Here is an 18,215-nt window from a genome sequence, read left to right as displayed (position 1 = left end):
CAGGCCCTAAAAAAAAGGCAGTCTAAAATTGTTTCATTTCTTTTTTTCCCCCGTTAGTTAAAATCTCCCAAATTCATATTACAGGAGGATCCCTTTTCCCCCAGAAATTACTCAATGCTGAAACCTCTCAAAGTGGTATTAGAGACGCTGAAAGCACCATGGATGGGTTTTATGATCAGCAAGTCCCTTTTATGGTCCCAGGGGTAAGTTTATGTGGCTTTTGGTTTGTTTTGTCCTCCCTCTCCAATATGAATCTTTCCCCTGTTGGTTTAGTGAGTCGACCCCCTTTGGACCTCTTTACTACACTTGAGCCTTCACTTTCTGTTGGCCTCTTTCAGAAATCTCGATCTGAGGAATGTAGAGGGCGGCCTGTGATTGACAGAAAGAGGAAGTTTTTGGACACAGATCTGGCTCACGATTCTGAAGGTAGTAAAGCTTTCCCTGCCTATGTTGTGGCTTCCCTGCTCCCAGTGACAGTAGCGTGTAGATTCTTCCCTGTCTTCTCCCTAGCAAAAGAAACATCCTCATTCTGGGGTCTTCTGTTTTCAATTTCAGAGCTGTTTCAGGATCTCAGTCAACTTCAAGAGGCTTGGTTAGCTGAAGGCAAGTTTCATGGATGTCCTATTTTCCATATAAAACATTTTACTGTGCTTTTTAATAAAACTTAAAGGTCTAAAATAAAAATCTATTTTCCAGCACAAGTTCCTGATGATGAACAGTTTGTCCCAGATTTTCAGTCTGATAACTGTAAGTACCTTTCTGGTGATGGCACATTTGTTCTGAAATTGTTTGGTCTTGGATCATCCATGTCTAGAATATGCTTTTTTCAGCTATGGCCAGATTTAGACAGTAGTATGCATTTAGTTTCTTCTAATAATTCAGAATTAACCCTGAAAACTTTTATTTCTTAATAAAATTATTTCTAAAGTATTTCTACTGTATTGCAGGTAAGACTTACTGAACATAATTTTATCCTAAATTTCTTTTTACCTTAAGAATATTGTAAAGCTGACTGGGCGCCGTGGCTCACGCCTATAATCCCAGGACTTTGGGAGGCCGAGGCGGGCGGATCACTTGAGGTCAGGCATTCAAGACCAGCCTGGCCAACATGGTGAAACCCCGTCTCTACTAAAAATACAAAAATTAGCCAGGCGTGGTGGTGGGTGCCTGTAATCGAAGCTACTCAAGAGGCTGAGGCAAGAGAATCACTTAAATCCAGAAGGTGGAGGTTGCAGTGAGCTGAGATGGCGTCACTGCACTCCAGCCTGGGCAACAGAGAAACGTTGCATCTCAAAAAAAAAAAAAAAAAGAATATTGCAAAGCTTTAAGCTCAAAATTATAAATTAACTGACATAGTATATTTGGTGTTGGGCCAAGCACCTATTAATCACACATTATTTTATGGCTTTTTGGGGGTTTGTTTTATAAATTAAGTCCTCGATGTGAATCATGAACCTGATATTTCTCTTTTTCTTAAAGGTGCAGACAATAGTTAATGGAAAACTCCAGTTAACTTTGGCTTCATCCAACATGTTGTCAATTTTGTCTCTACTCCTAAGCTGACAAGGGATGGTCACAGAGTGGCCTGATTTACTCTTACTTTTCGTGTAGTTGCTGTGGCTTTTCTCTTCAGAGAAGAGAAACTTTTTCTTAAAATGGCCACTAAGTGCTCGTTACTAGAGAGAAAATGCAGTGGGAAGCTCGAAAGATGGCTTTCAACACTGGCGGGGGCATGGTTACTCTGCACTGATCTTTTGGGGCTGTCCTCAACAGGTTTGGGAGCTTTTATGGTCTAGGCGGAGTTATCAAGGACAAAGCTGGCTGATGAAATTTGAGCAGCACAGGGCTGCTCTAGAGAGCATTAGTCACTGGCGAATGAGCAGGTTTAAGAGAGGCCTGGAGAAAATGCTGCCTCTCTTGAGAGTTGCATCATAGAGAAATTCATGTCTCTTAGTCATAGTTTATAATAGCAAGCACCTGAGCCATGCAAGGACTCCATTTCTCATTTTGGACCCACAGATTCTTCCCAGCTTTGTTTTATCTCTGGGTAGGTGGGTGTATGTGTGTAAAAATGCCACCGGAGAGAGAGTATCTCAGGTCTCTCTCTAAGTAAAAAGTTGGGTATTCCAAATCTTTTAAATGTAAGAACAGAGGTAGCAGCTAAACATTCCTTAATGATAGGCCTCATGTCCAAGGCACAATGCCATGAAACTGTAAAAGGGAATAAACTGTAACACACACATGCATGGTTACCTTAGCTTTGTCACAGCTTGCTGTGGATGTGTTCTATGGGAGAGTAAATGCATGTTAATTATTGCCCTTTGATTGCTTTCAAGTGATTGGGAAGCTTGCCACTGAAAGACTAAATAAAGATAACCCAAATTTGTGTGTGTGTGTGTGTGTGTGTGTGTGTGTGTGTGTGTGTGTGTGTGTTTGCAAGATGAAAGACAGGGTTTGTAATCCAACTTTGTTCTGTGTTGACAATTTGGCCCAGCCTTTCCAGTTCTTGCTCAGAGCAGCATAAACTGCAGTCTGTTTGGGAGGTGGCTTTCTTGGCAGAGGTTCTTTGAAATGCTTTTATGACACTTTTGTTTGTTTCTGTGTAACCCAAAAGAGTTAAAAGGGAGATGAGATGGCTGCATTCAAATTGATTGCATGTGCTGAAGCAAGGGTATGTTCTTTGTCAGCAAGCAGGATTTATATTTGGAGAGATATTTATCTGTGGGAATAGGCTAAAGTGAAGAAATCAATAAATGTGTTTTGGCTCTTCAGAAATAATTTCTGCTCAGCAAATAGAATGTGCTAAGTTCTTTAATTAAAATTCCATACCTCAAGTGGAGGTAATTTGGGAGATGTTTCTGCTTACCAAGTATGATTTTTTTTTTTACTTTGCTTACTTTTTGTTTTAACTGCTAAGGTTGAGCCTTTCTGTCTTTTAAGGATAAAAGAGATGGTTGACTAGCCTAGAAAACGTCTTCTAATGATTCTTTCCCTCTGACTTTATTTCTTGAGGTAGAGCTTCAAGAAGGGATAGATTCAAATAGAATAACTTGCCTAAGAAGCAAGGCAAGAACACAAATGTGGGTGGTGCATCTTTGAGCCATTCATTCTTGCTTTTATGTTTGCCTGCAGTTCAGACTGACAGCCAGAAGCATGAGGAGGAGCTGGCAGAGCCCACAGCCGGCTGCATGCACTTACTTTTCCATGAGCACTTTCCACAGCCTCAAGTTCAGGACCAGCTTCACCCCAGTCATTTTCTGGAAGAGCCTGTGATTTTTTTCAGGGGAGGGAAAAAAACTCATTCAAATTTAATGAAACCTTATGAGTTGGTTTGACTCACTTAACCAATGAATATAAGCCAAACTTAGATTTGCCAGGGGAAAGCAAACCTTTTTTTTTTTTTTTTTTTTTTTTGGAGAGAGAGAGTTTTGCTCTTGTCGCCCAGGCTAGAGTGCAATGGCGCAATCTTGGCTCACTCACTGGGATGCCCGCCTCCTGGGTTTGAGCAATTCTCCTGCCTGAGCCTCCCGAGTAGCTGGGATTACAGGTACCTGCCACCACGCCTGGCTAATTTTCGTATTTTCAGTAGAGACGGGGCTTCACCATGTTTGTCAGGCTGGTCTTGAACTCCTGACCTCAGGTGAGCCGCCCACCTCAGCCTCCCAGAGTGCTGGAATTACAAGTGTGAGCCACTGTGCCCGGCCTGTAACAAATATTCTTACCAGTGGCCACTGGTAATACACTTTCCTATTAATAATGATTTGATAATTTTCCATTGTGTATGTGTAAATTTGTTGTATACATGAAAGAAAGAGAAATACTAAGAAATGTAGGTAATATTTTTATTTTGGAATGTCAGTTTTAAAGATTATAGCTTTTTTTTTTCTCTAAACACTAAAAGTTCAACTTCTAAAGAGATTATATTTCGTAAGTTTCTTAGAATTGGGTTTCCTGCCCATAGGGATACATCCTTAAGTCTGATTTGAGTGAATGAAACCATTGCTTTTCTATCTTATAGAAATGCCGCGCTTACTTCTTTTTTTTTTTTTTTTTTTGAGACGGAGTCTCGCTCTATCGCCCAGGCTGGAGTGCAGTGGCGCAATCTCGGCTCACTGCAAGCTCCACCTCCCGGGTTCACGCCATTCTCCTGCCTCAGCCTCTCCGAGTAGCTGGGACTACAGGCGCCCACCACCACGCCCGGCTAATTTTTTGTATTTTTAGTAGAGACGGGGTTTCACCGTGGTCTCGATCTCCTGACCTCGTGATCCGCCCGCCTCGGCCTCCCAAAGTGCTGGGATTACAAGCGTGAGCCACCGCGCCCGACCGCTTACTTCTAGCTGTACAGATTTCACCTCTACCTCACACATATAGATAACAGTAAAACATGGAGACTTTGAAAGGTCAAATTCAAGGGAATAGAAATCTATAGATCATAAGGATTCTACCAGTGGGCCTCATTGTCCCTTGGTCCTAAGAAGTAACCCCAAAGATCTCAGATTGCTTGAGTTGGATGTCCCTTGTAGAGACAGGCTTGCCCAGCCCCCTCCTTTCACAGCTATTCCCAAATAACTGGAGAGACTGACCAGTAGTGGGAGCAAATGGGAAGGGTTAGGTGAAGTAAGAGGAAGATGTATAAAATAATATTCTTAAAGAAGCTCTCACAAAGCTGCAGAGCCGGGGAGTAGTGGCATATTCAGGTGTATTCAGGGCTCTCCATTATTTCAGATACCTAGAGATGGCGTTCAGGAAAGCATCGGGGAGACCTCTGGCTGTCCAATTCAGCACTCACTTCTCTTCCTTCTATGATCCTGAGAAAGTTACTCAATACCTTGATGCTTTGAGTTTTTCCATCTAGGATTTGGAAGAGAGAGAGTAATTATAAAAGAAAAAAAATTATAAAAAACTGACATATTTAGGCTCACACCTGTAACCTCAGTGCTTTAGGAGGCCAAGTCGGGAGGATCACTTGAGCCTAGGAGTTCGAGGTTACAGTTGCAGCGAGTAGTGATCACACCACTGTACCCCAGCCTAGGTACCAGAGCAAGACCCTATCTCTAAAAAACAAAAACAAAAAAAACTGCCATGTTTCCTAGAAGACACCTTTCGTGTGTATACAGATAAAACTGTGTACATATGTCGTATATATGAAGAAGTGTTTGTGCATGTGTATATATCTATATAAGTGTGTATGTAGCTAAATGTGTACCTTAACACATAGAGCTACTAAACCAGGGAATCTGGGTCAGTGCATAGATGTATGTACATCTTTACTACACATTTTCATAGAACTAACTATGCCATGGATAAGATTGGAACTCGAGTGTTTCAAAGTCGGGGTAAGGTGATTTTTTCTGAACTGACTGTTTGGGTACTTAAAGAGTATGTTACTAGATTTTAGCATATATAAATAGTTTTTTAAATATACATTTTGGGTCTGATTTTTAATTTCACTTATTAATTTCAGTTATGATATTGTGAATATATACCTGTTAGCATCTTGAATAACTAAGATATTTTATGCTGAGTAGAGAGCATGATAAAAATCTTATTTCAAAATCATGGCCTCCATACCAAATACAGCCTAGAAAATTGTTTTAAGATCCAAATGACCCCATTTTCCCCTTGAAGTGTTCTTTTTAGATCTGTGTTTCAAAAAGAATGGAACAACTGGAGGAAGTACAAGTAATTTCCTAAGGACCAGCTAATTAACTGATAAAATCGACTTTTCATAAATACATTGCAATAGACGGCTGGGGAAATAGGATTAACTTATGACAGCCCTTGAGCCTAAAACACATTGATTTTAATCCTGTTTCACGATGAGATTATTCAGCTGGATTTCTTTATTAATGTGTGAGGTTAGTACAGTAGAGGCAGTGCCTTTCCTTTGGAGAGGGTACATCATTTTGGTCTTTGGTCCTAGGTGTGGTGTAGCAAAACACCACGTTTTCTTGCTTGGGCCCCCTCTATTCGAAAGGATCATCCTAAAGTCTTTTTGTTTGGCAAGGTAAGAAAGAAAACAGTGGGCACTTTAAAAATAAGAGGTTTGAGGGAAAACAAGGCCATTGGTTTATGCTTTTCAGGAGTCAGTAGTTCTGAAGGTAGAAAAGAATGCTGACGAAAGCGTCAGGAAAACATGGAGGAGAGATTCTTTGACTCCAGGTTTTACAGTGTTACTTTCTTAAGTGTTGGTTAGTTAGCCCAGTACTTACTGCTGGGAGGGTGCTAAATGATTTGAAATCCTTCCTGTTTTGATAGCCTCAAAGATTCTTAGACTCAGTATTCTCAAGTACCCAAGACCTACAGTACCCATTTACTTAAAGCAGCCATCTGTTTTACAAAATCTGCTTTCGTTTACCTTTAATTCAGTTAGGCTTATTTAAAACTGAATTTTTCTCTTACCCTTCTGTGTCTCTGTGCTGTTAGTCGTCTAACAAAACCCAGTAGGCTTACCAGTCCTTTGTATTTGGTGAGAAAGACTTGGGATGGGGAGTTACATCTGTGTCAAGATCACTTGTGTAGGTGCCAGAAGTAACAAAATCCTGGCATCCATGAAGAAATTACCATTTATCCCCTCCTCTTTCAGCAGTCTTCAGTTTTACAAGAGTAAGACATGGGTAGCATAATGAAGCCGAAAATTTGTACTGTCTCCCATTTCTACCATCTAGTAGTATCATTGTTTTAATTTCAGCCCTACAAAAAAATGTTTCTTGGTGGTGGGGTGGGGTGTGTGATTCTCTGCCGAGAAACTGTTCCCTCCACACATTTCTTGGGTTTTAGTAGTGGTAAAGTACATCCAGCCTCAGAGGCTGACAGCCCCCTCTCGGGCATACGGCTGCCCTTGAGACAGCTTGGGCCCCATCTGTGCCCTGGCACACAGTGCTTCTCCACTTGGAATCCAAGGAGCTCAGAGGCTTGTCATGTTGCAGCTCCCAGCTCTTGGACAAGTGCCAGGCATGCTGATGCCATTACCGGATTAGGTTGCTTTTTTAAAAATTCATTTTGTGAACTCATCAAGCTCATTTAACAGAGGCTTTGGTCGTCAGTTTCTATCATTGTCCTATCCCTCTAGGCTTGGCTTAAAGGAGTGGCAAGATACCAGGCCCCTAGTATGTGCCCACACTAGTTAGAGTGTGTATGTATAAATTGTAACCATAATGTAAGTACACCTTTGGGCCTGGCAGGCAAATGACAGTGAGTTAGCAACTCAGATGTTAAAGGGAAAAGAATTCCCCGTAAGAGGACTCTGCATAGAAAATAAAGAGGGCTCCCTTGTTTAAAAAGAAAGAAGCATCTAGGGGAAAATTGAAGCAGAGAGTGCAAGATTCCAGGGAGCAGGATAAGATCTAGTTATTAAAAGGCCAGGAGTTTGAGGCTGAGGCATGGAATGGGGATTCTGCGGTCAGAAGGACTTCAGAGAAATGCTTCCAGTGGCACTGAGTTCACTGGAGGGGACATGAGGGCAGGCAGTGAGAAGAAGTATATATAAGACATTTGAAAAAAGCCAAATATGTGATAAAAAAAAAAAAAGGAAACCATGAGCTAAAATTTATCTCCTGGATTTGCTTTTCATAAAGAAGTATGCTTTTCCTTGAAATAAAGTCTGGTTGTCAGACCGGCTCCATCCGCTTTCCCTCAGGGTGACTATTGAAGGTTTGGAAAAAATGTCTAAGAAACGAAACCAGTCCCTCAGGGTGATTATTGAAGGTTTGGAAAAAATATCTAAGAAACGAAACCAGTTTTTTTGCCTTGTACTTTGCAAAGTCTCGGCGTAGATTTCACCCTCCAACCTTAGATCTCCACATTCTTCCCTTTTGATGTCTCATGAGCATTCAGGAGGGTATTCCGAACTCTTCAGGCTGGACCCAAAGCCAAAAAAGGAACTGTGAAATTGTCTTAATAGGTAGCTTGTCCCCTCCTCTGCGGCCAGAAAATCTGGTAGTGTCTCCAGAGCCCTCCTCCCCTGGGGAGGAAGCCGGGTGGCTCCCGGTGTAGCTACCAGCAGTGAATGGGAAGGAAAGTCTGGAGAGGCAGGCTTCCAGAGAGAGCTGCCCCCTAATGCAAACCAGCTCACCCTGGGGCAGGAGAAATACCACTCAAGTCTGTTTCTCGCAGCTGGTAGCTACAGCCAGATTCTGAACCGAGGGGCACATGATAATTTTTCTTTTGCCTTTCCCCTTTTGCCAGAGGGCACTTTCTGACCTTACTTCTAGCGGACTTTTGCACACCCTGGCAGATTTCCACAAGGGTCTTGGCCATTTGAATCCTAGGAAGGGTGCACAGCAGGCAAGATCCCCTGCTGTGTCTGAATTTCTTACATAAACACAGCGTACTGGGCGAGCAAGCGTCCCTGCGGCGACAGCTGGGCGCTGAACACTATTAGGTCTGCCCCAGCTAGCAGAGCTGCAGACTCCCCCTCTTGCCTGAATGGAGCATTCCAAATTGGTTGTGAATGGAGGGCGGGGCTCACTTGCAGACTTTTTCAATGAATAACCAGACCCCATTGTGCAGCCCGTGGAAAAACAACCAACTCAAACAACACTGGGACTGTTAGAAATATGCTTGTGATTGGCAGCTTGGAGAGCCTCCAAAATTAGTTTCCTTTGGCTTCCCTGCTGCTCCCTGTTCTCCGAGCCTGGGCTTAATGGGGTTTGAGTTTTCTTTTAAGTGCTCACTTTTAACCCTTAAACTGCCAGGCTGATGGCCTGGGATTCTGGGGAAGAGCTGCTGCTGACCCACAAAGCCAGTGAAGCCCACTCCCCTTTCTTTGTCTCTCATTTTAGACTGTAGCTGTCTAAAGGGAGTGATAATAGAGGAGAGGGTGATTTAGCTTCCTCTGGAGGGGGAGGTGTTGAGACTTGATCTGAGACTGTTACCCTTTTATCTCCTTCCCGTGAGGTTGTAGCTTTAGCTCCCCATTGAGGATTCCTGCCTGCTCTTCTCTGACCTCCCCTCTACTCCAGGCCTGAATAGCCCAGGTGTTTGCCTGCCACGACACAGACACTTCTTGCTTAGGCTTACAATTTTAACACGGGGGGAGACAAAGTTATAGTTTCTCTACTCCTTTGCCTTCACTCCTGTTTAGTTTTCCACTGTGGTCAGATAAGTATTTTTTAAACAACCGTACTCAAACTCTGGTACTGAGCAATGGGGGAACCTCACTATGGCTGTAAACCCTTCCACTGGACACTAATCAAATGCATTGCCTCCCAAAATGAACATCCTTGGAAGTACCAGAAAAACCCAGCCTCTGAGCGACCCCCAAACCAAAGTAGCCTCATCATGCCAAAACTAGGCCAGGTTTTAAGGGTGCACGTGCCTCAAAATAGCATCCACCCTCGATTGATTGATTGATTGGCCAAGGGGGTGGGATGGGGGTGGTCTTGCTGTGTTGCCCAGGCTGGTCTAGAACTCCTGTGATCTGGAACTCCTGGCCTCAAGCAGTCCTCCCACATAGCTGGGATTACAGGTTTGAGCCACCACACCCAGCTGCTTCCACACTTAAACATCCTCCGACATCTTACCCGGTAGCTCACCGGCAGCTCACAGACACACATCCAATGTGCTCTGTGGGATAGCCCAGGGATGTATGATGAGCATAAAAAGGACAATCAGTTAAAAGGCAAAACAAAACTTAATAGTAATGATCCAGAGCAACTTCCTCAGGATTTTAAAGAGCTCTTCTTAGTTCCTACTCTTCATCCTCACAACCTTAACAAGGCAGTTTGCACTTGTGTTTTGCCTCGAGGATTTTTTTCCCTTGCTGTAAATTGGCCTTGCAAGCATGCCTTCCCTTCCCTATTAAAAAAAGAACAGGCCTGGGCAGATTGTCCTTTTGTGAGAGAGTTTGAAACCTCTCAGTAGGTAACCCTAGATATCAGCTGTGTAGGAGGTTGCTGATCTGTGTGTTTCTCCAGAGGGGCTGAGAAGGACTTCGCTTACATAAACACTTTCAGCTGAGTGCCTGGAAATGCTTTGTAATGGCCTGCAAGAGCACTTAATGAGGGTCTTTTATACTTTTCCCATAGAAAAGGTAGAATAGAAGAGGGAGGGATGTCTTTCACATGGTCACCCACAGTAAAGGCCAAATCCTGGAGCCTACCCCTAGTTTCCTCATCTGAATTTTAATAGAGAATAATTGAGGGGGGATAACTTTGCTGTGCTGAGGGGTATCTTGACTCAGAAAATTTCTGCTTCTCCTCAACTCCCTCTTCATTTTTTTTCTTCCCCAGCAGCCATGGAATTTTATTTCTTGCGGAAGAAGGTGGAAACAGCATAGGGTTTTGGGAGGTATTTAGTATTTTGACAACTAATAATCATAGTCCCTGCTTCCCCATTTTTATTCCTATTGAAACAGGAAACAAATCACGTTTCTTAGGCTCCAAGTGTCTGCAGAAGCAGAGGAGCCCTGTCACGTGTTTATGTCCCGCCTCGGCCACAGCGCCTGCTCTGCACACTGTGGACACCTGGCACATACAGCCGCACACCACCGCATTCCCTACCACATGCCCTTCCCATCCCAGCTGCCCCAGCCTCCAGCTGGTGGGGAAGTAACACTGTAAAGGGTCTCAAACCCAGAGTTCTGAGTCCTTGGGATGACCTTCTAGATAAACAGAACAAAAGCTAGTTAGGGCTATTTCTCATTTTCTGTTTCCTCTTTTAAACACATACACTAGCCAAGTGTTGCTAGGCTGCATTTAGACTTTGAGCAGCTAATGCTATGTTTCCCAGTAAGACTGCATGTGCTAGAGAGCAAGTCACAGTTTAGGCACCCTTGACGTACTTGCTGAGTTTCTGCTTTTAGGAGAAGTGGGGCTATAGATAGAAGGGAATGGTTCTGGGGGAAGAAACTCATTTCCTTAGGGTTTGGATTTTCTCCTGTCAGATTTTAAGGATGAATTTTCAATTTGAAATTAAAGATAAGATTTTCCACAGTGCTTAAATCCTATTTCAAGTACTGTTAACATTTCACTTTAGTGCCAGTGTAGATGAGAATTATGTAAGTTGGGAGTAAATTATAGAAGGGATGTTAAAGCTTAAGGTTTAGTTTTGCAATTTTTTTTCCTTTCAGGAAAAATGTCCTGTTTCCCCTTATCCTGATTGCGTGATCCACTGTGAGCAGCCCTTCATGATAAAATCCACTGTGGTTGATGTAAGGTCACAGTAGAGGAAGCCTCCCTGTCATCTCTAATGAGTTGGGAGAACAAGGGTTTCCTTAGACCTCTTTCTCAATCTTGAAAATAAAACTAATAGTTGTCTATCATATTTCTACAGGTTGAGTATTAAAATTCTTTGAACAGCTAAGCTGCCCAAGGAAAGTAGTAAAATACTGGTTCAGATAATGCTCAGATCCTCCTTTGGTGTAATCCGGCCAGTCCCTCACATTTGTGTGCTGCTGGTCTCTTAAGCATGAAAGTAACCAACACGCCAGCTCTGTGGCTCTAGGTCTAAAAGAACCCAGCCTATGGTAGTCAAAAGGGGGCAGTGCATTAGAAGTCAGAAGAACCTCTTGTTTTTATCTTGACTCTCCTGGAGTCAGTTCTGTACTCACAAGCATGTTACTTGACTGTTAAATGCTTTGGTTTCTCCACATCCCACAAGTTCTGAGATGCGACACTCTTACGCAATTAGAAATATTCATCCTGTACAAAATATTTTTAATGGAAGAGCCCTGTATATGCTAACACTTGAGCCCTGCCTCAATCAAAGTTGGTCTAATTCTTTTCTCGTCTCCTAACCTTTAATTTCTAACACTTAAATTCAAGGCATCTAGGTTTCCATTTTTGGAGTTCTAAAGTAACAATCTTAAATTGTTAGGCTAAATGAGTCCTTTGAAGAAAGGGAACTGTACAAATCCAAGCTGTTTCAAGAAAAATGCTGAAGTGTAGAAAGAATATGAACTTAAAGGAAGTAAATCTGAAACTAGTTCATCTGGGTCAAAAAAAAATCACTCTACTACCATTGGCATTCAGTTTTCTTCCTTATTTGATAACAGAGGTTTTCTGTTTGGAAATGACTGTCTGAAAGAGGCAATTTTGTCCCGAGAATAAGATGCAGCTATTCAGTGATAGATAATCATTCTTACCCACAGGTCACCATCTATGAATCAGGACATTGCTGATTTAGTACTCTACACCCATGGACGGAAGGCTCTCCTCCCATCCATGACCACTTCTTTTGGGAGGAGGAGCAGTGACGAAGCATTAATACAAAGAATTTCTTTCCTTGTATTTTAACCAGAGTTAGAATAGAAACCTTTACAAATCACCCATGTCATTCACTGATAGAAGTGAAGAAAGGACAAGACCAGTATCCCAAAAGCCAGCCCTCCTAGTTGATGACCAAAGGCATGCCTTGCCAACTTCTCTACCCTTGCAAACTTGCGTCACCTTTGATGACTCTTTGACTCCAGAGGCCTGCAACAGGTCCATTGCCTTGAGCTCTTCCCTGGGCCTTCTCAGACTTTGGAGAGTGGGAGCAGCTTTCAGCCTCATGCAGCAGAAAAGGTAGACAGTGTTCAGGACCACATTTGCTCTTCCTAGCCAAAGCTATTGCCCCACGCCATCTTTCCCCCTGTCTGTCCTTGAGGACCTGGGTGTCATCTTAGACTCGATCACATTTCTTCTCTCTGGAAGGAGTAAAGAGGTAGGGCAAGTCTTGAGCTCCCCCTGGAGTTTGGAGTGCCCCCCACACTTTAGCCGGTCAGCCTGAGTTGTACTGTCCAACCTGTGGGTTACAATTATATGTTAGACAGTAACCTCCCAAGCTGACTTCCATGGGCAGAATTTAGTTTTTGTCTTCTAACCAATTGTATTTCAGTTGGGGATTTGATTGCCAGATACCCTGTGCTGGTTCTGCTCTCTAGCTGCTACCATTGCTGTAAGCGACCATGGAAAACGGGGGGATGGGAGGGAGGCAATTGTTTGCTGAATGTTGCAATCATTGAGCCAGGCTTAGCAGAAGCAAACCTTTAAACCACCTCCCCTTCCCCCAGGTTATATGAAGCCACTAGATAATATAAACCTTACAGTTCAAATAATGAGATTTTTAACAGTGTGAGAATGCTCGAAACTAAAGCCCTTTTCTGTAAAGTGTAACCTCCTTGTCAAGTCATTCCCCCTTCCCACAAAGAAATTAAAGTTCCTTTGTAAGTATAAAATCACCATTTTCATCTTTCCCTGCTTTTACCCCTAGCCAGACGGGCTTTGTTCTGGGGGGTCTACTAGAAGCTGCAACCTGGGGGTCCCCTAAGCTGGAATTGCTGATATGCTGGATTTCTCCATTGTTGAATCTATCCTGTATCTCATATAGCCCACATTCCCGGGAGCAGTAAGGGCATAAAATATCATAACACTGGTCTTATACAAACACTTGACTCTCCAGAACTCTGCAAGATCTTGTCTTCAAAGCACCAATTCTATATACAGCCAGCATTTCTCCCAGAGAAAGCAATGTTCTACAAGCCCAGTACATGATACGTGTCACAACCTAGACCCATGTTGCTATCGTCAGCTCAAGTGCATGGCAGAGACTTAGGGTTATCTGAGGTAAACAAGCAATGGAGGAGAGACTTACAGAGAATGGCCTCATGGTCTTAACTGCTTCTCAGTACCAGTTCTCTCATCTATTTTAAAACCCAGGTTTGAGGCTGGGTGCAGCGGCTCAAGTCTATAATCCCAACACTTTGAGGGGCTGAGACTAGAGGATCACATGAGGCCAGGAGATTGAGACCAGCCTGGGCAACATACTGAGACCCTGTCTCTTAAAAAAAAAAAAAAAAAAATTTAGCTGGATGTGGTGGCAGGCACCTGTGGTCCCACCTACTCAGGAGGCTGAGGCAAAAAGCTTGCTTGAGCCCAGAAGTTGAGACTACAGTGAGCTATGATTGCGCCATTGCTCTCTAGCCTGGGTCACAGAGCAAGACCCTATCTCTAAAACAAACAAACAAACAAAAAGGGGTAAAATGAAACCCAGGTGGGGAAAATTTTATCAGTAACTCTTAATTCCTGTATTCTGGGAGAAATTCCACTGTCTTTGCAGGCAACCTCTTAGAGATATTTCAGATACTATTGTCTACTAATGCTATTTATACATTTTCAAAGTTGGTTCAGTTCTTTTCTAAGCTCCTTTTCTTCCCTTTAGTTTCTAATTGTTATACTCAAGGCCTTTGGATTTCCATTTTCAGAATTCTAGAGTAATCTTCCAGTGTCCTTAATAATTGTGTTTCTGCCACCACACTTAGTTCCTAAGTGAGAGTGGGCTTTCTGGAGATAGTCTCTATGCTGTCTTTCAAGCAAGGTGCCTAGCATTTTTCAACATGGCACTCACCAACAAAATTCCTCGGCTTGCATTTCAAAAATCTTCCCCAAAAGCTCTTGGCTCTTGAATTTCCAGACTTGATACAACCTCATCTACTCTCATGAGCAAGAAATGTGTCTCCTTCCCTCACTTCCTTTCCCACTGTGGCAAGACTTGGCTCTAATTTCATTGGCTACTATTACATCCTGGTATTTCTAGCCATTTTCATGCAAGGCCATCAAAACTTCAAAAACTTGAATCTGGATCTTAGGTTGGTCTTATTCCTATACCAATGTAACCTTAACCCTATTTTTTGGATATGTCTTTCCCATAGTCCATGTCATGATAATACATTCAAAGCCTTTTATTTTGAGCTGATTGTATTACCCCAAGTTTCTAGGTTTAAATCAGGAAGAATTGAGTGTTTTTTGTTTTGTTTTGTTTTTTGTCCACACACCAGTTCCTGAAGCGTCTCTTCTGCTGACTGTAGTTTTTTTTCCCACTGCATGGGAGAAATCTGATTCCTGAAGCCAAGTGTTCCAGGAACTGGCTTTACCACTCCCTAATTTGGCTCTTGCGTTATTTATTGTACAGAAGATGATAATTGGCCTTATAGGAAGGGATTCTATTCTATAACTGTTCATTGATTAATTCTGCTATCTCATGGTTGATCTGAGACCCTGGAGCCCTGAAATATACCACCAGGGTGACAGTCAGTCCTTTGATTCTTGCTGAGAAACAGGACAAATAGCAAAACTACCCCAGAGTCATCAACATCATCACTCCCTTCCACCACCATGATTAATTGCTGATCTAAAGTCCTGAATACTATACAGCTGTGCCAGTTCTGAAGCTTCTTTCCCCGTACCTGCTAATAGCAAACCCTATCCCAAAGCACAAGCACAAGCACAAAGCACAAGCCTTACTTTCTTCATGTGGGACTTTGCCCAGGACAAATGCAGCCGTTCTTGCAGAATGAGCCTGCCCTGAAATCTCAGCCCTGGCATGTGGTGTGGCCAGCCAGTTGTTGGCTTACCAGGTGTTTGTCACGTCCCCCATGAGTCGTATGGGGGCCTTGATTCCACACTAAGGTCCAGCTGCCATTCTTGGTTCCTAAGACATAAATGCACAGGGGATTTTCCAAGCCAGCGTACTTACTTTAACACAGTTTAGGTCTTCAGCCCCGTGTTCCTTTTTATCTAGCCTGGTAAACTAGGCTGAACAGTTGGAGCCCCCAGGCTCAGAACAGCGAAAGCCTAGGCCACCCATTTCCCGCTTCCTCTCGTCCTGATCCCAGCCCTGCTCAGCGTTTAGGGATAAAAAGGCTAACCCAAGCTGCTTATGAGGGAAGAAAATGAAGGAGAACCATAAGAAAGAGAACTTTAATTCTGCCAACCTTCCCAGGTTGGTGATAGCTGCCTTGCGCTCTCTGGAGGACCCTGGGGATGAAATCGAATGAGTTGTCCAGCTGTTCTGGACAACCTATTGTCCTAAACCTGTTTTACATATAAATTCACAAGGAGTGGAAATTCTCCATTTTTTCTCAAGAATGGTTTGTGGTTGACTTGGGCATATATTTTAGTTCCTGTTATATATGCATTAATATGAATATAGAGTTACTGATAGGTGTTATTTTTGTTGATTTTTTTTTTTTTTTTTTTTTTTTTGAGACAGAGTCTCGCTCTGTGCCCCAGGCTGGAGTGCAGTGGCGCCATCTCGGCTCACTGCAAGCTCCGCCTCCCAGGTTCACGCCATTCTCCTGCCTCAGCCTCTCCGAGTAGCTGGGACTACAGGCGCCTGCCACCACGCCCGGCTAATTTTTTGTATTTTTTAGTAGAGACGGGGTTTCACCGTGGTCTCGATCTCCTGACCTCGTAGATCCGCCCGCCTCAGCCTCCCAAAGTGCTGGGATTACAAGCGTGAGCCACCAGGCCCGGCCTTTTGTTGATCATTTTGCATTTGTGTAACTGCTGTCTTTTTACCCAGGCAGTTTGGTGGAAGTATTAGCAGCAGGCAGTAATCACAGTGACAGCAGTGGCTGTTTTTATTTTGCCATCTCTGGAGCGTTCCCTTGTCCTTTCTAAGTGGGCCAAAGCCAACAAAATGTGTTTGAGAACCACTAGCATAGACATTAGGTGTGACCAGCATTTATCCTTGTGTAAGGCTAGATTCCCAGGGCTGTATTATCCTTCCAATTCAGTAACAGGCCAAGGGTGGCTTTCTTCATTTGTCGATGTATGGTTTTGAAGTTCTTAGCGTTTCTACTTTTGACATGTTAGTCAACCATAAGATAAAGGATTTTTTTCCTCCAAATATCTCAGAGGAAATGGGACATAATAGCTGTTTTATTGATTTATTTTTAAAACATATTTCTACATTTGCTTCATCTCTGTGTATATATAGTTTTTTCTTAACCATTTGAAAGCAAGTTTCAGGCATTATAACATTTCACCCCAAATACTCTGGTGTGCATCTCTACAGATTGACATTCTCCTACATAGCCTAAGGAAATTAACTTTTATTCAGTAATATTTAGAATTCCCCAGTTGTCTCCAGATATCTTTCTAGCAATGTTGATAATGGTTTTGATCTAGGAATTCAATTTAAAATCACACATTGCATTTATGTTTATGCTTCATTTATCTTCTTTAATATGCAACAGTCTCCCTAGCTTTTTTATTTTCCCTGTAACAGTGACTTTTTTGAAGTCTTGGCCAGTCATTGACTTTTTTAGGGTCCATTTTTAAAGAATATATAGAAATGCAAACAGCATCCAGAAATGCTGCCCTTAGGCTTAGAAATCTCTAATATTGTTGATTCTCTCACTTCTCACATTCATGTATTTGTGTTGACTTTAAAACAGTGGTGAAAGAACAGAGTGACACAGATGGAGATAATTGGGTCAGAGATCGTTTGTACATGTTTGAGGAGAGGGCTTTTGGGGGGCTTATTAAACAGTTTTTAGCACAGCTTGCTCGATAGTTGATTTTACTATTTGTGGATGATTTTTCACCTATTAAATTCGACAATTTATCCTTACACAGGTTAGCTGTGTGAGATATTAAAGAAAAACAGCACATTCTTCCATACCTACACCAATTCTGCTTTTAGAACTTGTGTCCCCTAACTAAATTTGATAACATTGTCGATTTTTATTTTTGGAAACTGTTGCCAGGCAGGATCAATGTTAAACAAGTTTGAGCATGCCTCTTATTTGGTTTGGAAATCCAGACATCTCCTTTTCCAGATATTCTTTTTTAAGTGCCAGAACCTGTCCACTTAACCTTATCTCCTTGTGAACCTTCTTGTTTCCTAGAACAGAGTATTATCTACTATTAGAGTCATTCACTAGTGCTGTTAGAGCATTTACAAAGAATATTGAGGTATAATAGCTTTTATGTGTGAAATGAGTTTTTAATCTGCTCGGTCCTAAAATAAATATTTCTGACCCTCTCTGGTAATATAGTAGAACTTAAAAAATAAGTCTTACCCTATCTACATCTTTTTTCCTGCTAACTAGGTATTTGAGCTTTGTCTCAAAATCCATCAGAAAAGGCAAGAGCTAAGAGCAGGCAGCACTATGTTGGAAGCGCAAGGTACACTCCCTTCCGTGACTTAAAGCCCTCTGGTCTTTGCCAGTGGAGTACTCAGATAAGTTAAGGGTAAATCAGGGAAAAAGAGAGGTCACACTTGCTCTTCCCTGGTGGATTTTTCAGTTCTGTTTTGCCAGTGTCTTTGTTATATTTCCAGGTCCCTCTTCTTGATCATCTTTTCCTCTGCCTTCTTTCCCTGTGTTCTATTCACTCCCACAACCATAGAATATTAATAGTATGGGCAGGTGTCTCAGACTTCTCTCCCCTCCCACCCCCATTCTTGGACTATGCAGTATGTAATTCTTCCTCTGGAAGGAAAGGAAG

At 42.5% G+C, this 18,215-nt stretch overlaps 1 protein-coding gene across 2 annotated transcripts in view; it reads left to right on the top strand.

The window, feature by feature from the left end:
- Nucleotides 1–18,215, top strand: part of ETV5 (ETS variant transcription factor 5) — a 65,817-nt gene that overhangs the window by 4,264 nt on the left and 43,338 nt on the right. For both annotated transcript variants that reach the window (XM_032171838.2, XM_032171839.3), the window contains exons 2-5: nt 85–203; nt 339–426; nt 556–603; nt 697–747. In XM_032171838.2, coding sequence (XP_032027729.1) covers nt 159–203; nt 339–426; nt 556–603; nt 697–747 — 232 coding nt within the window. In that variant the 5' untranslated portion in view covers nt 85–158. The remainder of the gene's footprint in view (nt 1–84; nt 204–338; nt 427–555; nt 604–696; nt 748–18,215) is intronic.

Source organism: Hylobates moloch, unplaced genomic scaffold (genome assembly GCF_009828535.3).
Source record: "Hylobates moloch isolate HMO894 unplaced genomic scaffold, HMol_V3 SCAFFOLD_13, whole genome shotgun sequence".
Taxonomy (NCBI): Eukaryota; Metazoa; Chordata; class Mammalia; order Primates; family Hylobatidae; genus Hylobates; species Hylobates moloch.
This window is presented reverse-complemented; position numbering and strand designations above follow the sequence as displayed.